The sequence below is a fragment of the Caenorhabditis elegans genome, chromosome I, assembly GCF_000002985.6.
Source record: "Caenorhabditis elegans chromosome I".
Taxonomy (NCBI): domain Eukaryota; kingdom Metazoa; phylum Nematoda; class Chromadorea; order Rhabditida; family Rhabditidae; genus Caenorhabditis; species Caenorhabditis elegans.
Window position 1 is genome coordinate 6,061,173 of NC_003279.8, and position 18,510 is coordinate 6,079,682.

The 18,510-nt window shown below is 34.2% G+C and overlaps 4 protein-coding genes across 4 annotated transcripts; 1 reads left to right on the forward strand and 3 right to left on the reverse strand.

Annotated features, from left to right (window-relative positions):
- Positions 1–559: 559 nt before the first annotated feature.
- Positions 560–6,868, reverse strand: pigo-1 (GPI ethanolamine phosphate transferase 3). The gene is made up of 18 exons (NM_059349.7): positions 6,690–6,868; positions 6,455–6,559; positions 6,323–6,409; positions 6,096–6,235; positions 5,635–5,726; positions 5,169–5,293; positions 4,823–5,124; positions 4,619–4,708; positions 4,437–4,554; positions 4,270–4,377; positions 4,116–4,218; positions 2,344–2,467; positions 2,101–2,294; positions 1,662–1,790; positions 1,458–1,620; positions 1,271–1,395; positions 1,003–1,223; positions 560–958 (listed from the first exon to the last, which is right to left on the reverse strand). The coding sequence occupies exons 1-18, from the start codon at positions 6,858–6,860 to the stop codon at positions 704–706; spliced, it is 2,652 nt and encodes an 883-aa protein (NP_491750.3). The 5' UTR covers positions 6,861–6,868; the 3' UTR covers positions 560–703.
- Positions 2,916–4,126, forward strand: mbd-2 (Methyl-CpG binding protein 2/3 C-terminal domain-containing protein). The gene is made up of 4 exons (NM_001025841.4): positions 2,916–3,099; positions 3,232–3,357; positions 3,485–3,709; positions 3,892–4,126. Exons 1-4 carry the CDS (start codon positions 2,920–2,922, stop codon positions 3,991–3,993), a joined length of 633 nt encoding a protein of 210 aa, NP_001021012.1. The 5' UTR covers positions 2,916–2,919; the 3' UTR covers positions 3,994–4,126.
- Positions 6,869–7,353: 485 nt separating the features above from the next.
- Positions 7,354–8,950, reverse strand: ZK484.3 (Histone H1; the record flags this gene model as incomplete). Its single annotated transcript, NM_059350.5, has 3 exons — positions 7,354–8,012; positions 8,154–8,706; positions 8,826–8,950. The coding sequence occupies 3 exons, from the start codon at positions 8,948–8,950 to the stop codon at positions 7,821–7,823; spliced, it is 870 nt and encodes a 289-aa protein (NP_491751.2). The 3' UTR covers positions 7,354–7,820.
- A 109-nt stretch (positions 8,951–9,059) lies between these two features.
- On the reverse strand, positions 9,060–17,724 carry tres-1 (Treslin STD domain-containing protein). Its single transcript, NM_059352.4, has 15 exons — positions 17,523–17,724; positions 17,139–17,190; positions 14,846–15,001; positions 14,619–14,801; positions 14,422–14,570; positions 14,127–14,243; positions 13,591–13,730; positions 12,864–13,156; positions 11,813–12,074; positions 11,584–11,677; positions 11,179–11,481; positions 10,607–10,794; positions 10,254–10,308; positions 10,012–10,203; positions 9,060–9,791 (listed from the first exon to the last, which is right to left on the reverse strand). The coding sequence occupies exons 1-15, from the start codon at positions 17,673–17,675 to the stop codon at positions 9,507–9,509; spliced, it is 2,622 nt and encodes an 873-aa protein (NP_491753.1). The 5' UTR covers positions 17,676–17,724; the 3' UTR covers positions 9,060–9,506.
- Positions 17,725–18,510: the final 786 nt, after the last annotated feature.

Below are 18,510 nucleotides of genomic sequence, written 5' to 3' on the forward strand. Positions count from 1 at the left end.
GGAGAAATTTTGGAGCGCAGAGGGGCACACTTGCGAATGTTCTCGTACAAAGCCATGTGACCTTTTTCTTTTAAAATTCCAAAAATTCAAGATTTAAGGTACACACATTATTGTCAGACAAACATTTTTAAAATTCAAATTAAGTTTTGTGGGTTACGGTAAACAACGCGGTGTTTGCGTACAATCAAAATTGCGTACAATGCCTTTTATTCGACGACTAATAAAATTTGTTTGTTTTATGATTTTAAAATTGTTTTTAAACTAATTAAACAGTCCTTTTATGAAATACGATTTCTTGGAAACGATTGATAAAAATTTAGAAATAATTCATGAAATGATATAAACTTAAATTTAGCATTTATATATAAAGAAAAAAAAAAAGAAAAACCTAATGAGAATGTTAATTCGAGGTACTTAGTGATGAGGAAAACTGAAGAGGAAAGAAAATGAATGAGCAACATCCAACAAAAAAAAAGTTGCGAAATTCAACACAATACTCATAGACATTTCCAAATAAGTAGCTGATTTGACTGGAATACTTTATGAAATGAAGACCAAGTTTAAAATAAAATATTATTCTTTGAAAAGCCGCGATTTATTTTTTTAACAAGAAAATAATCATAATTCAAGTAAAAAAAGTAGAGAGCACCAGTAAGTTTAAGAAAATGTCTGTGATAAAAAGAAAAACGAGATAAAATTAAAATCAATGTAATTTATTTATTTTTGCTTCACTATTCTTGAATTTCTCGCCAAAAAACTGTCGATAAATAAGAAAGAAATTGGCTGAGAAAATGAAGACGATGGTGAGAATGCATTCGAAAATGAACTTTGGAGCGAATATTTTCCAAACCATCAGATGACGCCGATGTATTGAAGAGACCAAACAAGTGAGCGTTGCCCGTATTGTCATCAATACAAGAGTTTCTGTTAACGTCCAAGCTGTGTTGGGTGCAGACATCTGAAATTATAAAGAGTTTTCAGTTTTTCAGTAAAATCTCTCACTTTCTGACTAGATTCACTTTCACTTGAGATCACAAAAATCGATGAGATCGCCGAAAAGTTGAGATGAAAGAGTACGAAAAGTGCAGGGAGGACACGAAGAGCTGTTCCACCAGGAATTCCAACAAACGCAGCATTCCATGGAATTGAAGAGATAACTGGTGAATGTCCAAGATGATAGAATCCTAGTGGGATGAGCAAAGCGATTGTAGATGCAATGAATTCTGAAATAATGGATTCTCAAGAAAAACAATTTATCAATTTTTGTCACCTCTTGACACAAATTCAGCAATTAATACTGAAACTGCTATGAATATAATTATCGCCGGAATCAGCCCGTCACCAAATAAGATATAAACCGGCATCAATAAAAAATGAGCACATATCGCAGAATTTCTGAAATTTAAGAGTTGCCTTTGTGAGAGTAGATAAGCCTTTTAATTGTTCTCGTAAAATACCCTTCTCTCCAAGCGAGAACAGCGCAAATTAAAGAAATCACAGAAAGCGAATGAGCCGACAAATTGGCTCTGGAGACATCATGTGTCAATGATGCGAATACTGAGTGAAGTACAATAATTGCAATGTGAAGCCATGATGTTGCTGAGAGAATTCGAATTGTTTCTGAAAATTAAAATTTTTTTCGCTGAATACTTTTTCTCAACCTGAACTCCTCTTTGAGTTTGATTCAATTTGACTTTTGGTATCTCGAAGTCCGTAATATTTGAAAACCGAGAGATTGGCGACAGCAAGAGATCCGAGAGCAAATAGAAGTCGGACAACTTGTGCGTCTCCTGAAAAATTAGGAAATATTTTTAGAATTTTGTATTTAAAAGATTATCTATTTAAAATCAAGAAACTACGCTCATTTTAGTTAGTGTAATTTGAAAATACGACTCTCAATAGAACAAAACTCCAAGAAAAAATTAATTTCGAAACAAAAATTCCCTTTCGTTGCGAGACCATTCGCCAGACTACGGTAGATGTGAAACTTGGGGAAGCCGTGTACTACTCTCGGACAAGCGTTATTTATTATTTTTTGACAAATTTTGGAATTCTTTCTTATTATTTATTTTTCAACTACTCTCGTTAATTTTCACTTACTGGTTAAACTCCCAGCCTGCCTCGAAGGGTAATATGTATCACATCCAACTTCTTCTTCACGACATCTATGAAAAATGGGCTCCGACCTCAGACCAACCATAATTAGTGTGAAAATTATTAGATTTTGATCTTGATTTACAAATTTCCAAAGAAAATTTAGCTTAAACGGTTTCCGAGGGCGCAACGCAGTCGAGCTGAAAAAATAATTTTTAGTAATGTTTCGGTTGAATTTCAGTTGCTAACCGCAATTTTTCAAGAAACACGAGAGTAACGAGTGATTGCAAAAAGTATCGAACAACTTGAGCTTCGTAGACCACATAACTGTTCGAAAAAAGACTAATCGAATGGATTATGACGAGAATTGGGCCTGAAAACTCGATTTTAAGACAATATTTCAACACATATTAGTTCATATTTTTGCTCACGTCCATTTACGAGCAAATTCTCACTTCATTCACTTTTTTCGCTTTCTGTGTTCATTGCCCTCCCCTAGGTTCACCGTATAAACACAAACGCGCTCCGACGCACACCTCTGTTGGCCAGCGTTCCCTCTTTTTGCGTATCCAGCAATTAAACATTATGCTCATTTTATTGATTTTTTCTCATAAATTTGAGGTTTTTGAATTTGAAACCACGTTTTTCACTACGATTGTTTCTAAACTGTTGATGATAATTCAAATATTGAATTTTAAAATGCATGACCCGTTATTTGATTCATTTTCCAGCTCAAATATTTCAAAAAACCGATGTTTTCTTTTTCTAATCTTCGCACACTTTTCATAATTCAACTAAAACATTTCTACCATTCTTTCTAGAAAAATGGCAAAAGCAGATGCTCTGTTCCGACAACGTCGTCCCGGGCGTCCGGTAAAGGCTCGTCCAGTTGAAAAGGACATCAAAACTGGATTCGATGGAAATTGGGATTTAGTGGTCAGAAAGTGTCCCACCACATTCTCCCAGCATGTTTCAGAAGTTACCACAGCACAGCCAGAGACTAAGGTGGGATTTTTAAAGAAAACTTTCTCCCAAAGTATTAAGATTTTGAAGATATCGCCCAAAAACTTGTTCCCCATCAAATAAACTAATTTGATTTAAAAATCCTTGTCCTCTATAATATAATCGTATTTCCAGGTGCAAAACGACGAGCTATTGAAACGGCGATCTCGGCGGAAGACAGAAATGAGACCATTTCAGGCAATGTGGGCAAAGAGTCTCAGTGGCCTTCAAGTATCCATCCCACACGAGAAACCAGACAGGGTTCGTTGAAATGTTTGGGGTCTCAACACGAAAAAACTAATTCCGAACCATTAAATTTGGAAGACATTTTCTAACAAAGAATTGTGGAACTGGTATAAAAACAAGTAAAACATAAATTAATTTCCAGATCGGTGACGTTAAAAAGGCAGAATACTCGTACGAATCAATTAAAAAGATCTCATTGATCAAGCCAGGAGTGTCTGCATTTACTCCAGAAGAGGCAATGACTACAGTAATCCAACAAATGAACAATGGATTTATGACAAATGGAACATTCGGACAAGCAGCTAACAAAGATAAGCTCGATGTTAATTTCATCGGATTAGCTCTCCATGATCAGCCACTTTGTGAGGTAAGCCCAGTTGAAAACATTTAAAAAATCTCGAAAAATATTTTTCTTGCTCTGGAAAAGCCTTTTTTAATTAGAAAAAAATAAATCAAAAATGATATCTTGAGAAAACCAGAAATTTCAAAACAGTAAATATTCTGACTTTTTTCAGAAACAATTTTAAATTTTTTTTTTCATATTTTCAGCGTATTCCAATTGCACACATCGTCGAAGAAATCAGTTCCCAAGAAAAACGTGTCCTCGATGCCCGTAAACGACTTCAAGAGGTTATGAAGTACTTTGGATGAAGTTTCCCTTATTATATACGCCAAAAATACTTTCGATCTTACTATTTATTTATTTATTTTCCAATTTTGGACCTGCTAACTTTTTTTTTATGTAACTATATTTCTGATGAACAATGAATTACCTATTACTTTTGCCGAGAGCATCGATTTTATCGATATCCGAATTTGCAAAGCTTTATGACACATTGATATGATAGAGGAGAGACACGAGACCGCGAGAGTCATCTGGAATTTTAGAAACTATTCCACCAAAACTGGCGGGTGAAAGAAAATTACCAGTAACAAAGTTCTGGCACTCCCATCGGAATCAGTTTTATCAGTGAGAAGTGCTGCCTGAAGGAGACCACATCCCGTTCGATAGATTATCCATTCTAAAGACATCACCTGAAACAATGAACAATTTGACACGTGGTCTCACAAATTCTAGAAATCGAAAGGCCAACCTCATTAGTAATCAAGAACATGATAGCTTCAACGAGTGAGAATATTCCAGCATTAATATAAGCATCATCAAATTGAGTCCACGATACTCGAAGAAGTGTCTGGATTCGTGACATTGTGCTGGAAAACATTTATTACATCAAAACTCCGCCCACAAGGTGGTACTGTAGTTCAAAAAACTCACTCGAGCTGTTCTTCCATTGTATTTGAATCGCGAATTGTATGAGAATGAAGTTCGCCGAAATTTTTCTGCGCCGCGTAAGTTTCCGCGAATCTAGAATTTTAAAAACTTTTTTGAGTGAAAATAACGTTTAAAGGCACATGCCAACTGAGTCCTGCCACACGAAACCCATCATTTGCCTCTACAATTCTTAAAACTAAGTTTCACCTTTTTACTTGCTCATAATTCATTCCAACCGCAATTTCCCATAAATCTCTGGTAAATAATTGAGTGATAACAGTTCCTAAATTGGAAAATGGAATAGGAAGACCCATTAGAAGAGATATTGTTGGAACAATATCGATTTGATGAATTGGACGTTCAGGAAGAATAATTTGATGTTTTTTTGAGTGTACAAGGATTCCTGCACGAATTTCATTTTCAGATTCTCCGCCATGATCTCCTGTAGATGTCATTCCATGATCATCAGATTTCATTGTTTCGATCGTTTGACCAATTATTCGATCCATCTGGAAAGAAAGATGAAATGGGTCAACGTCCAAAAAACTCTAACTTTTCGCAGAGTGTCTGCCATGACTGGATGAGATGGTCCAAATTTATGTCCACAGTGATCAACTCCGAGAAAATGAGCAATAATGATTGATGAGTTTGAATTGAGCATTTCATCTTGTAGAATCGCTGGAAAGGAATTTTGTTTTTATTCACCGGAAATAGTCAACTTTAAAAAACGCGTTTTTTCTTCAAATTTTGGCAGATTCTCCTGTTTGAACATCCTCCAAAATGAGAACTACAAAACCAATCAGAAAATGGCTCCGTCCATTTATGAACGAATGAATGTTTTGAAAGTGGATGCGTCCTCTTATTTTGGACGAAATTCAAATAGAAAAATCTGGAAAAATCGAAAAACTTCGTTGTTGAATTCATTTTTGCATTTGTTGGCATTCTTAAATTTCTGATTATTTTACGTCCTTCAAAGCAAAATACCATTTTATTATAATACTTTCCAAAAAAAATCTTACGAGCAATTTTATCATCGACGGTGTTCAAATCATTAATGTCGAATGAATCGTAGGCTGCTGTTTTTGAGAATTGATTTGGGAACAAGGAAAGCCTGGAATGTCTCTGATGACTTTGATAATTGTGATATCTGACAAAAATCCAAATATTTCACAGTTGCGATCTTCTGCGAGATTTGACGGGAAAGTACGGTACCCGTTCTCAAAACGACCGAAACTTTGCAACTACAGTACTCACAAATATTTCGAAATTTCTCTTTCTCATTTCGAGAAATTTTGTATCCATAATTCTTCAATACATATACAGTTTTTGCACTAAAAAGAAAAAAACAAAGTTTCGGTCGGCCGAGACAACGGGTGTTTTTAAGTCAATATTGCAAAATTCTACAATTGAATAACAGCAAATATATGGTGTGTTTCAAACAAGTTTTTGACTAAATCTAATTCTTTTAAAAAATATTTACCACGTGTCATCTCCGAGAAGTGTGACATTTTTTCCAAGTTGTGCTGCTTGATAGACAAAACTATCTTCACTTATGACCGCATCAGGCGAGAAATTGTCTCCAGCGTCAATAAATGTTGGAAGGGTTCCAGTGGTTAATGCCTGAAAAATCTTTTATTATAGTTTTTTCGGAAACCAATTTTCAGCGGCAACGTAGTTCAAAAGTGTCATTCGAGACCTCTTTTGTACCTTTAATCTTTGCAATGTAGTTGTTGGTGGATCGGCTAGAAGAGTTCCAATTGATACATTCCCCGATTTTACAAGTTTTTCGATATTCTGAAACCATTATTTCCAGAAAAAAAATTAAAAGAAATTTCCCACTTTCATTTGTCCTCGATAGTACCATTCCTCCTTCGATTTTTTTGTATTTTCGTCAATTGGAATCAGAAAATCGTAGCGAAGAGCGTCGACGAGTATAAGAATCACCTGAAATACAAATGCGCTTCTTTGGGAAACATTGTGAACTCCACGTGGAGAACTCAGGAACAATTTTTTAAAAGTTTTTATCTAGGCCTAGGTTTTTAATTTAGTCGTCAAAAATAAAAACTCTTCGTACTCTCTGATATTGCTGTTTCATCCAACACGTTTGTCCAGGTTGTGCATGAGCATCGGAGCAACTGGATTTCGATAAAATCTCCTGTCTTTTCAAAAGAAATCCATTTTGAAAAATAAATAAGGCTAGAAGAATATTGATTGAAACCAGGAGTATTCGAATTATTGATCCCATTTTTTTGTCTGAAAATTGATTTTTTTAAATTTTCTGAAATTGAAATTTTAAAATTTCATCGGGATTTTTTCGCACGGTGTTATGGGCAATTTTGCGATTTTCGTAAATAGGAGCAAAAGTGAACCATGCGGAAGTTGCACTATTTGAAGTTTTCTACGGTTTCATTAATATATTTATATGCGCACGCCTGGCAAAAAAAACGATTATTAATTTGTTTGTTTTTTACGAATTTATGTAGTTTTGTTTTAAATTCAATGTTCTCGGAAATTCATGCCCAAATATATTTTAGACAGTTTAAAAAAGTGCGCATGCGTCTTGCAGAAAATGGGAGGAGCTTCATTTTTTGTAATTAAAATATATTTGAAAAATTAACAGGGCAGAGAAATGTACAAAAATTTTTTTTTTGCTTTTCTCGTGCAAATCCCCCAAAACCGATACTTTTCTGGCAGCTAAGAACCGAACTAAATCCTGAAATTTACAAGAAAATATAAATCGATGCAGGTGTTGTATAAAACATTTATTTTCAGTTATAAAACAAATTATTCTTATGTTCAATGTTTGACAATTTTTGAGAGGGGTAATGGGAGGTCAAATTGCGAAAAAAAGAGGCACAATAAAAAATTTCCAGTAATTTTGTTTTCAGTGTTGTAAAATGAAATTGAGAAAAGCACATGAGATAGCAATGAAACATGATGAGAAGAAGGATTTGGAGAAGACATTTTGAAGAAAATAAAACGAAAATGTGAATGATGGAGAGAGAAATGCACGAAGAAATTTGAAATTTCAAAAATTAAAAAATAAATTTTTGTGAATGAAGGAAATTAAATTTAAATAAGAAATTTGGTCATTTTTTTTCGCCAATTTCAATGAGTAAAATGGGATAAAATAAATTCTTTTTTCAAGTGATTTTGGTTCCTTATAGGTACATTTTTGGGTGCTAAACTATTTTAACAACATTATTTACAGTACGCCAGTCTTTGCGCACGCCATCAAACGCATTTGCTTCTCGTTCTCCAGATATTGTTTGGTTGGTTTTGTCGAGAGTTTTGGAACGACTGGCTTCTTCTTTTTCTTCGCAGCTGCTGCGGCGGCGGATGAATCAGATGTGGAGGTGACATTTGTGGTAGTTGGTGGTTTCTTCGAGATAGCCTTCTGCAAAATTTATGGTTAAAAAATTATGTAAATTATGTTCTCGAAACTTTTTCCAGCAGACTGAAAAGTCAGATATGCAAATAAATGTCGCTTCGCTGTTATTTATATCAAAAATAAATGAAAAATCTGATAAATGTTTACCTTCTTGACAACCTTCTTAACTGGCTGTTCAGCCTTAGTCTCTTCCTTCTTCACAATTGTAGCATTCGTGGTAGTTGGTGTAGTGGTTGCAGATGTAGTTGCCTCAGCAGTTGGAACTTCTGGAACAGCTACTGGAACCGGAGCAGCCGAAGAAGTGAGTTCTGCTGGTTCAGAGGATGGAGTCTTGATTGTGACTTTCTTTGCCTTAACAGCAGATCCCTTCTTCTTTGGAGTAGTCGAATCGGCTTCTGAAGAGGTTGACGGAACCGATTTCTTGATCGGAGCTTTCTTCATTGAAGTAAGAGTTGCTGCAGCTGCGGCAGCTGCTGCAAGAGCCTTTCTCTCGGCATCACGTTCCTTTTTCGATGGGATTGTTCTCTTCTTTTCGACAACTGGGACTGGTGCCGGCTTGTTCTTCGGCTTAATCTCTTTCTTGACAGGAGCTGGAGCTGAAGCCGAGGCAGTGGATGAAGTAGAAGGGACTTTGATTCCTTGCTGATTCGCCTCATTAAGAGAAGCGCGGAGAACCATTTCGAGCTCATGGCGATCGAATCTGAAAGGTAAATCGTTTTTTTATTTGTAAATAAAAATGGATTAATTTGAAATTCTAAAATTTCTAAATTTCATATCAAATTTCGCCGTTTCTTTTAAAACTATGAAGAGGTTACGCACCCTTCTTCATATTTTCCCATTTCAATTCTCTGTCTTCCTGATCTACGAATTCCCGAATCTTCGGGACTCGGTGACTTTTCAACTTTCTTCACACTTTTCTTCGGCGCTGCCTTTGCTTTCGCCATCTGCAAAAAAATTCGTGAGCAATTAAAAAAATAATTAATAAAAATGCAAATAGATATTCAAAACGGCACAGAAAAACCAAATTTGAAAGAAAAATTCCGAAGCAAACGTTTTTGAGCAAAGATAAAAATTTTATTCGTTGATAAGATATTGAATTTTGGAGATTCAGACGATTTTTTGAATGTAATTTTTTGAAAGAAAGTGGAATAGGAGGTAAGAATTTAGATATCTCGGTTAAAACAGAAATAAATTAAAATATAAATATGCAATTGGCATTAAAGAAAAAAGGAAAGATCATTGGTAATTGAGAGAAAAATTTGAAAAAAAAACAATTATAAAGATTTGAATAAAAACAGGAGAACATGGTAACAGATGAAATTTTGCAGACAAATGGAGAAAGGAGGGAAAGTACTCGAAAAACCAATAAACATAATTAGAAAATTTACGGTGTTTTTTTTTCAGAAATTTGCGTGAAAGTGATCTGAATCAATCTATTTAAACATTAAATTCTGGAAAAATTTCTAATTAAGTTTATCGAGAACATGAGGAAGAAGAAAGCTAATCATCAGCTTCGGATTCGAAACCAAAATCATCAAAAGCTTCGAGTTTCACCGGCGATTTCAAGCTTTTTGTGGATGAAGCAGAAGATGAAGCCGTTTGTTTTTTGGGAGATGAAGCATTACTCCGCCGACGCTTTGCAGGTCTTGAAGATGTAGAAGCACCATCATTTGATCGCATTCTTTTCGCTGATGAAACTCTTGATTCAATGTATTTTTGTTTAAGAGATTCCATATAGGCTTCTGGTTTTTGGATTAGAGATTGGAATTGCCGGGTTCGAGGTTTCTGAAACAAAAGATAATTTGATTGGTTTTTGAATTCAATCCAACTCTACATATTCAACAACTAAATTGTGAGTAAAAAAATCTTCAATTAAAAAAAGGTTCTCATTCCACAAAAACGAATTAGAATGTGCACCTTCAAATTCTCAAGTTTTCTTACTTTTTCTCTAAAAAATGGAAAAGTGTTGTTTCTAGAATATGCATTTTCTGGAAAATCGACTCACCCCACAGAAATCGTCGAATTTAACCTTATTCCAATCAAAGCTCGTGTCTGGATTCGTGTCATTCAACAAAACGTGGCAAATCATTGTCCGCACATTTCTCCTCGCAATTCCAAAAATCGGTGTCCCATCTTCGCTGGCGCCGGCTCCTTTCACACGTCCAGCTCGATTCACTTGAGCACTTTCCCAATTTATCTGGAAATTAAATGGATTTAAACAAATGAAGTTTAAAGTGAAAAACTCACTTTTACATTTTTATTTCGATTTCTCTCACCCGTCGTCAGCATCGCTTCGCGATATCTACAAGAATATTCAAATAATTGAATAAAATGATTAAAATAAAGATCTAAATCCTCCGTTAAAATACACAAGAACTGTTAGATAATTTCTCAAAATTCGTCATTTCTCGGCAATTTCACACAGCTCGGTTTTTGCCACGTGGCCGTGAAAAACTGGGCGAGCAAAAACCCAACTGTGATTTGGTTGCTGATACGTGAGCAAATTATTGAGAGATCGAGAATACTTTTCTTTTGAAAGAACCTACAGTATAATAAAGATGTGTGTAGTGGTAGGATCTCGATCTCTCTTCTACGCGTACCTATTGAGGTCTTCACGCGTCAAACCCAATTGTCGTTTTAATTGACGATCAGTCCATTTTGAAACGGGAGTTGTTGATGCAGAAGCGGCGGTTGAAGAGTTTTTAGTTGTTCGTTTTGACGGTGAAGCCATTGATGATTCCATTGCATCGAATTCCGGATCATGCATTTCTTGTTTCAACACATTCGGCTGAAAATTTGAATTTTTGGAAACTTCGTGAGATGTATCAAAAACTGGATCAGTTGCGAAAAAAACCATAATTCTTAAAAATATATTTGTTGCGAAAAGTAACTAATCGAGAAAGTATTTTTCCATCTTTACTAGCGAAATTTGGAATTCGTCCGACTGGTAGAAATAGAAATTTCTCAATTTTTAAAAGCAACAAATACTTCTAAAATTGGAATCTTATCAGGAAAAATAATTGGATTTCTCGTTTGAACAAAAATTGATTTTTTTTTGTTGCTTCCTTCGAATAAATTTTGATTCAAAATTTGAATTTTGATATATCTGGACGATTAAAACCAATTAAAATTTGATTGGATAAGTACTTTACCCACATAATCGTATCTTTACCTGATAATTTTTATCATTAAATCGTGTTGTTCTACGTCGAGTTGCTCGATCTCTGAGAACAGGTGTCGTTGATTCAGAAGCAGATGATGGTGTATGAATAATATGTCCATCTGATGTATCCACTGCTAATGGTGATTTCTTCTTTTCTTCCATTTCGGAGAATTTATTCAAAAGTGAAGTGCGAGATGATGTACCACGTGCACACTTTGTAGTTGCAGGCGATGATGACATGGATCCCGCTGACCCAAAAAGCACACTTTTACGAATTGGACGAGTCACTGAACGGATCGGAGTGTTCGCTTTCTGGAAATTGTTTTTTTTTTCATATTCAAATGTATGTAGATCACAATTTTCCCGCCAAAATTTACGGTGTAGATCGAAAACTTTTAAAAAAATTGAGCTTACCTCGAGAAGTTTGTTCAAGTTCTCGCGAGCTTTCTTCGTGACCTGAGTACGTTCTTCGCTGAGCTTAACGAGATCTGATAGACGTTTGGAGCATCTGAAAATTTGTGAACTTTTTCTCTGAAAATTGACTGAAAATCAGATTTCACAGATTTTGAAAACTATAAGTTTTGATATAACATCCTGCACAACTAAATTTTCAGGTCATGACAACCGTACTCTTGTACAGTACCTCTTTCCATTAAGCTTCGCTGATGCTCTCAGCTTTGCCATTGGTGTCTGTTTGACTTCTTCATCAATTTCTTCTTTTATAGTTACAGTCTTTCGTTTCGATGTACTCTCAGCACCAATTTCACCGTCTTCTTCTTCATTCATTTCTATTTCTTCCACTTTCGTCGTTTTCTTCTGATATTTCTCATCTGGAGTGTCCTCGACAAAAAAATGCTTGTAGTCAGATCGACTTGTTCGTGTTGTCCGTGCCGGGGAGAGCAGTTCTGAAAAAAAAAATTTGGTGGAATGAATGCAGAATGTAACTAATCTTGAACTCAATACTTGTGACATTTTTTCCAAAAATTCCAGTTATTCAGAATTTTGAAATAACTGTTTTTTTTTCAAAAAAGAGCTGAAATATCAAAAAAAAAACAAAAGTTGTTGGGCTCCCTTGACTCCAAAAACTACCAAGAAAAATAAAACATTTTCGATATGAAAATCTGATTTTTAAAATAATTTTAATTGAATTTTCAACAAAAAATGCTCTGCACAAATCTGCAGAATGTTTCTTTTACAAGAAAAAAAGGTGGTATCATATATGTGTAGCCTAGCACAAGAGCAACAAACAGGCCGATAGTGCGACACGAGATACCACTGTGGAGAGTGTAGAGAATATGAGAGAGAAAGAGAGAAAGAGAGCAGATTGTTAGTGAGCAAAGGACAAGAGAGCAATTCTCGAGTAGAATAATGAAGGAAGAGGAGGAGGAGTGATGTGTGCCTGGCTTAGTATGCGTTCTGGGTCGTCAAAGATGAAAAGATTATGGTAGAAAGAAGAGATTTAGACATTTACATATTATGAAAATAAATTTTGCATGATTTTACAAATATTATAAACATTACGGAAACAGTGATAATACAGTGATAAAACAGTGAAGCAAATAATGAATTTTCTATTGTGAGCTCAATAATTTCAAAACAATATTTTGGAAACGACTACTGCAAGAACAAATTCGGTGAGAAATTTTCTTTTTGATTTTCGGGTGAATGGATGTTAAATTTTTAAAAATCCGAACCTTTTGGAACATCTTCAATATTTCGTCTTTTTAAACTTCTTCTCTGTGGAGCAGCGGCCTCTGTTGAAGTTCTTCTTGCTCTCTCAACTCCGCCAACTCCTAAATCAGCCGATGTCTCATTTAACATTTGTTCCAATCGATTTGCAGCTCCATTTCGACGTTTAACAACAAGAGAGTCATCAGTTTCAGTCATTTTAAAGAGCCCCGTATCGTATTGGATAAGATCTGCCGGGAGATTTATGCAAAGCTCGTCGTAAATCGTTGCGAGACCATCGCCAATCAATTCGAGATAACTAAAAATAGATTTTATTGAAATAATGTTGTGAAAAGAATAATTATTTTTATTTTCACTACAGAAATCTACAAATTGAAAAAAAAAAGCTTAAAACAGTCAAGTGATAAAAATTCTAAAATGCCGAATGTTTGATCATTTACTGGTTTTTCATTTAAAAAATATACAATCGTGCTCCAAGTTTTTAGTTTAAAACATTAGGAAAAATCGCCTAAAAATTAATTAATTCATTGTCCGAGAGGAGTACACGACCAAGAACTACAAAAAACAAATTTTTGTGCGAAATTCAAATGATATGAAATAATTAGTTGATTTTGGGCAATTTGGAGCCTTATAACATCCACTTTGGACATTTTCGGTGACTTTTTGCTTTATTTCTATAGCACTTCAATTCTATATGTGAAAATTTTCCCAATGAAAAAGATAAAAACTCACATATCAGTAACAGGTTCCTCAACAAAAGTTCTCAATCTCTCTGCTCCAACTGAAATATAGATCATTCTCAGCTTATTGATCGCTTCATCCAGCCAACGACGTTCATCAGTAACCACGTAAACATGAAGCGTTAGGAGCACCTGAAAATTTCTTTGCTATAAAATAATAAAGACAGAATAATTTCCAGAGTTATCATTATTTTATCAAGGAACAATTGGCACAGTGCCAGGTAGAGAATTTGTGCCAAAATATCATTTTGGAAAATCAATGATGGTTGGGAACAATTCATAAATCAATCAATTTGATATCATTTCTCTTTGATTCTAATCTTGTGATTGATCTCAATCAATCAATTTCATCCAACCAAGCCACCTATCTCAAAGTGATAAGAGACTTGGCACAGTGCCAATTGTTCACAAATTGTGATCACTTATTAAACATTTTTCTACGTTTTCTGCTCACTAAATTGAACCTATAAGTCTTATTCAAGTCTAATTTCGTGTGCTTATTTATCTTTATTGATTTTTGAAAATTACCTGAATCTGACACTCTCTTGCTCTCCATTCGTCTGTCATATTTTTGGATTCGTGTAATTCATTCAGTTGTTGACATGTTTTAAGAATATGATCACAGAGAAATTCACACAGTAGCTTCTGGAAATTGGGAATATTACATTTGTTTTATAACAACTCGAACATTTTTTCTTCGAAATATAGAGTTAGTGTCACTGTTTGAAAGATTTTAATACTTTTTTGATTATACATTCAAGTTTTCAAGCTTCCAAATCTTTATTTTCGGGGATTAAAAATCTTTTTTTTAACGAAAACTCACTGGACAATTGCTCTCCCAGGTCTTGACACGAAAATATACATCCAGAGATTCCACGACTCGATAATACAAGTTTGCGGGGCCTGCTTCATCGTCCAAAAGTTCCAGGTAATATTTGGTGAAAACCTCCGCCAGACAATTCTCTTCACACTCTGTAAAACGTACATCATTTAGGTTTAAAAAAGTGCGGCCCAGCTTACTAAATTCGACGATTTCCGCATTTTCTCTGTATTTTTTGAGACGGGCTGCACGAATTTCGGCGAGTCGTTTCTCCCGATAGTTTAATGGTTTTTTCTTGCTATTCTCAACGGTAGCGACATCAGATGAGCAAGATGGACCTGCTGCAGAAGATGTTGAAGTCGACGAAGAACGCGTGCAATCTCCTTTAAATTTCGGATTTGTGGGATTTTCAATGAATTAAAATTACCATAAAGCCTGGCAGCAATTGGTCTTGGTGCTCCTCCAATATCTGTACATCCTTCATCAGTCATTGTTCCTCTGTCCAAATTCGATGAAGATGACTCTCCAACGTGGCTTGAAGAGCTCGATGAGCTGGGCGCCTCGTCGAGCAAATCGTCCATGTCTGGAATTACATTGTTTAAAAATAGAGAACTTCAGGCATTACTGTAGGTGCCGGGAGTGCGCGGGAAACCTTTAAATATGGAAAATGTTTTGCATATCAATGGTAAGAGCCCTAACAAGTTTTCCATAGTGTTTACAATGTATTTTTTTGAAAAAATAACAAAAATGTTCGGCAATTCAGAAATTGCTACTATTATTCAACTGAATACAAAAAAATTAGGTTGAAGTGGGAGACTGCGGCGCGGAGAGAAAGAGGGAGTGATATTATGGCTGATAAGCACGTTTGCGACTAGTTATCGTTAAAACGAAAGAGACGATGAAAGTTAGAGACAGAGAGAAAAAGAAAAAATAGATTGGCATCGTGCCAACCCACAAAATCACAAACTTGTTGTTGCGTTGTAACAATTGGTTCTTTGAAAATCGAATATTTATATTTTGAAATTTACTTGTAATCAAATTCCTACTTTCAATATGTACAAGTCAAAGAAAAATCAGATATTAATGCTCACTTGAATGTGAATAAAGAATACTTGCATATTTTCTAAAACTAGCTGTAAAGTTTCCATAACAACGATGTGCTGATTCAAAATTATTACCAAAACTAGAAATTCAAAAATCAACTGACCGTTTTATTATCAACAATCGTTGCGTCAACCCTTTCAGAAGCTTCTTATCAATTTTGACATTCAAATCGTTCGAATTTGAATGTAATATGCAGGCTTCTTATCAGTTGGGAAAATATTTGAAACGGAACAATTGAAAGAATTTTTAAAAATCGAACCATTGTTATTAATTGGATCACAAAATATATAGAACGATGACTTTTCATAAAAAGAAACTATCTACAACATAATATAAAAACAAAGATTAATTAGTTTAGACTGTTGTTCCGAACATCTTTTTAAAAAAAAACGACGAGAATTCTAAAATCATTGCGTGAAATTTTAAAGCATAGAGTTTTACTTCATATTTAATAGTATAACTTTTTCTAATATTCACTAGCAAAAAACTCCAAAACATACCTTACGACACCTCCGGTCATTTCACTAATAAAGCTCACGTACAAGAAAATAGTATAGAGGTGTGAACACACGCCTGACCTGTATGCAACCGTCTAGAGAAAATGTGATCGACGAACTATCGAGCGAACATGAAGAGATATAAGAGAAAATAAGTGAGAGAGAGAGAGGGAGAGAAAACAGAGAAAATGTCAATAGGAAAATGGAAAAGACAGAAGAGAACCCAAACAAAACCGTTTTCCTTCTACCAACAATTGTACAGTATCATCAGAGAATGGCCTGTACCGAGAGTAAATAGAGGAACGGTGAGTAGAGTAAGAAATAGAGAAAGGTAATTTGAAACCGATTACTTATGCTACTTTTGTATTTACTTAATGTACCCAAAAAACGTTAGAGCTTCTGATTTGTGGATGAATAGAAATTATAACTGATACTTGAAGTGTAAGTGCCTGAACGAAATTCAGTAACAAAGAAACAAAGACAAAATTCGGTTGAGTTGGAGAAAAAATATCTCAAAATCAGTAAAAATAAAACAATTTTTTTGAAAATGGCTCTGTTCGTTCCTTAATTTAATTCATTTTTCTTATTTAAAATACGAGAAGCAATTCACATTTGACAATTTTTTTTTGATGACATAACTAGTAAAGATTTAAATTTTAAAATTTTCCTTTGGTTGTTTCTCTTAAAAAATGAAAAAAAGTTATGATTTGTAGGAAAGAAGATTGAAGAAGATCATAAAATGTTTAAGCAAAACTAATGAAACCACCAGATATCTTATAAGTTTGATTTAATTAAAATTAAAAATTATCTTTTTTTTTCGAAATTCCGTCGAATTGAATATAATAACATCAAATTACTATCAAATTTAAAGCTTGAATTGTTTTTTTGATTAAGAAATATGAAAAATAATGAAAAAAAGATGGCGAAGTGAGAACGAAGAGTAAACTGGCGAGAAATGGGCAGAGGAGACAAGATTAATTGAATCGTACTTTGATTTTGAAGGTCAGTTTTAGTGAATATACATAAAAGGGAGAGGTGAACATATTTTTTGTGTATTTTTCAAAGTTTTGATAATTTTTTGGTTAAAACCTATAAATCAATATTTCTGAAACAACTCACTTCTTCTGTCATTTGCTGATGATCTCGAGTTTCGTTGCTTGCTTTTGATGATCTGAAAATGGAAATTTCAATTTTCAGACGACAACCGTTTTAGAACGATTTGATTATATAATACCGTATATCCTCTATTAGTAAGGCGTGCAAAACTAATTTTCGGACACCTAATTTGATGCAAAACTAATAGGGGGTGCAGAACTAATTTTCAAACAGATTTTTTCTCATGTTTCCCATTAAGTTATGGCAAATATCATCAATTTCAGTAACACCTTATGAACCAAAATGAACGCAAAACTAATAGAGGCGCCTTACTAATAGAGAATATACGGTATATTTTTATTTGAAAACCCGTTGGGATTTTTTTTTTCGAAAATTCGAATATCTCACCTCTCCAAGAACTATTTCTCTGACAGAATCGAATGGAATCTCGTCGCGTGGCAATTTGATTGGACTGACCGTCGAAAGCATTTCAAACGCAGCATCCTCAAAACTTTTGGTTTTCACCTGAGCTGGATGTTCCAGCTTTTGATGTTCTTTCATTTTATATTGTTAATTCTTTAGTATGGACATCCGTTATTAATCTGCAAAAATATTTTGTTATTGGATAGAAGAAAACGTGGGAATCGATGAGAAAACGGGAGAATAGAGCCAAGAAATCAATCGTAGAAAAAATAAAATTATCTGAGATCTTCTACAAAAAATTAATTTTCAACAGCTCTAACTGATTTCATATGCACTGATAAGAATCAATTTAGAATTAATTAGTGGACAATTTGAGTGGTTGGAGGTCACTTTTGAAAATTAATTCATCAAGATTTGAAAGATAAGAGGTGATTTTGGGGTAAAACTTTTTCGGATTGTTGGTGTGACGAAAAGATTAATGTTGACGAATGAAACGATTAGAGAAAATTAATTTAATTGGCAGATTTTGAATTTCAAAAACTTTAAAAACCATTATACGAGTTTAATGTAAAAATAGGTGTAAAACTCTTGAAAAAAAAATAGAATGTATTACTTAATTTTGGTTAGCTAAGCATCAGAACACACTAATAAATTACCCGAAGTGGATTAGGCAGTACATTCGATTTAAATTTAAATTTAATTTTAAAATAAAAGTAAAATTGGAGAGAATGGAATCTATGTTTGGATAATTAGATTTTCGATGGCGGAAAACAAAAATGTTCTCATGCTAATTATATACAACAAAAAATACACTTTGGGAAAAAATTAATGTGTTCTGAGCAGAAAAAAATGTGAACTAAAATAGAATACCTCCAATCAAGAAGTGTGTTTACTAACTATAAATTATATGGAAATTCATAAATATAACAACGCTTTTGGCGACGACGACGTCGTTGCTAGTCGCTATTGAATA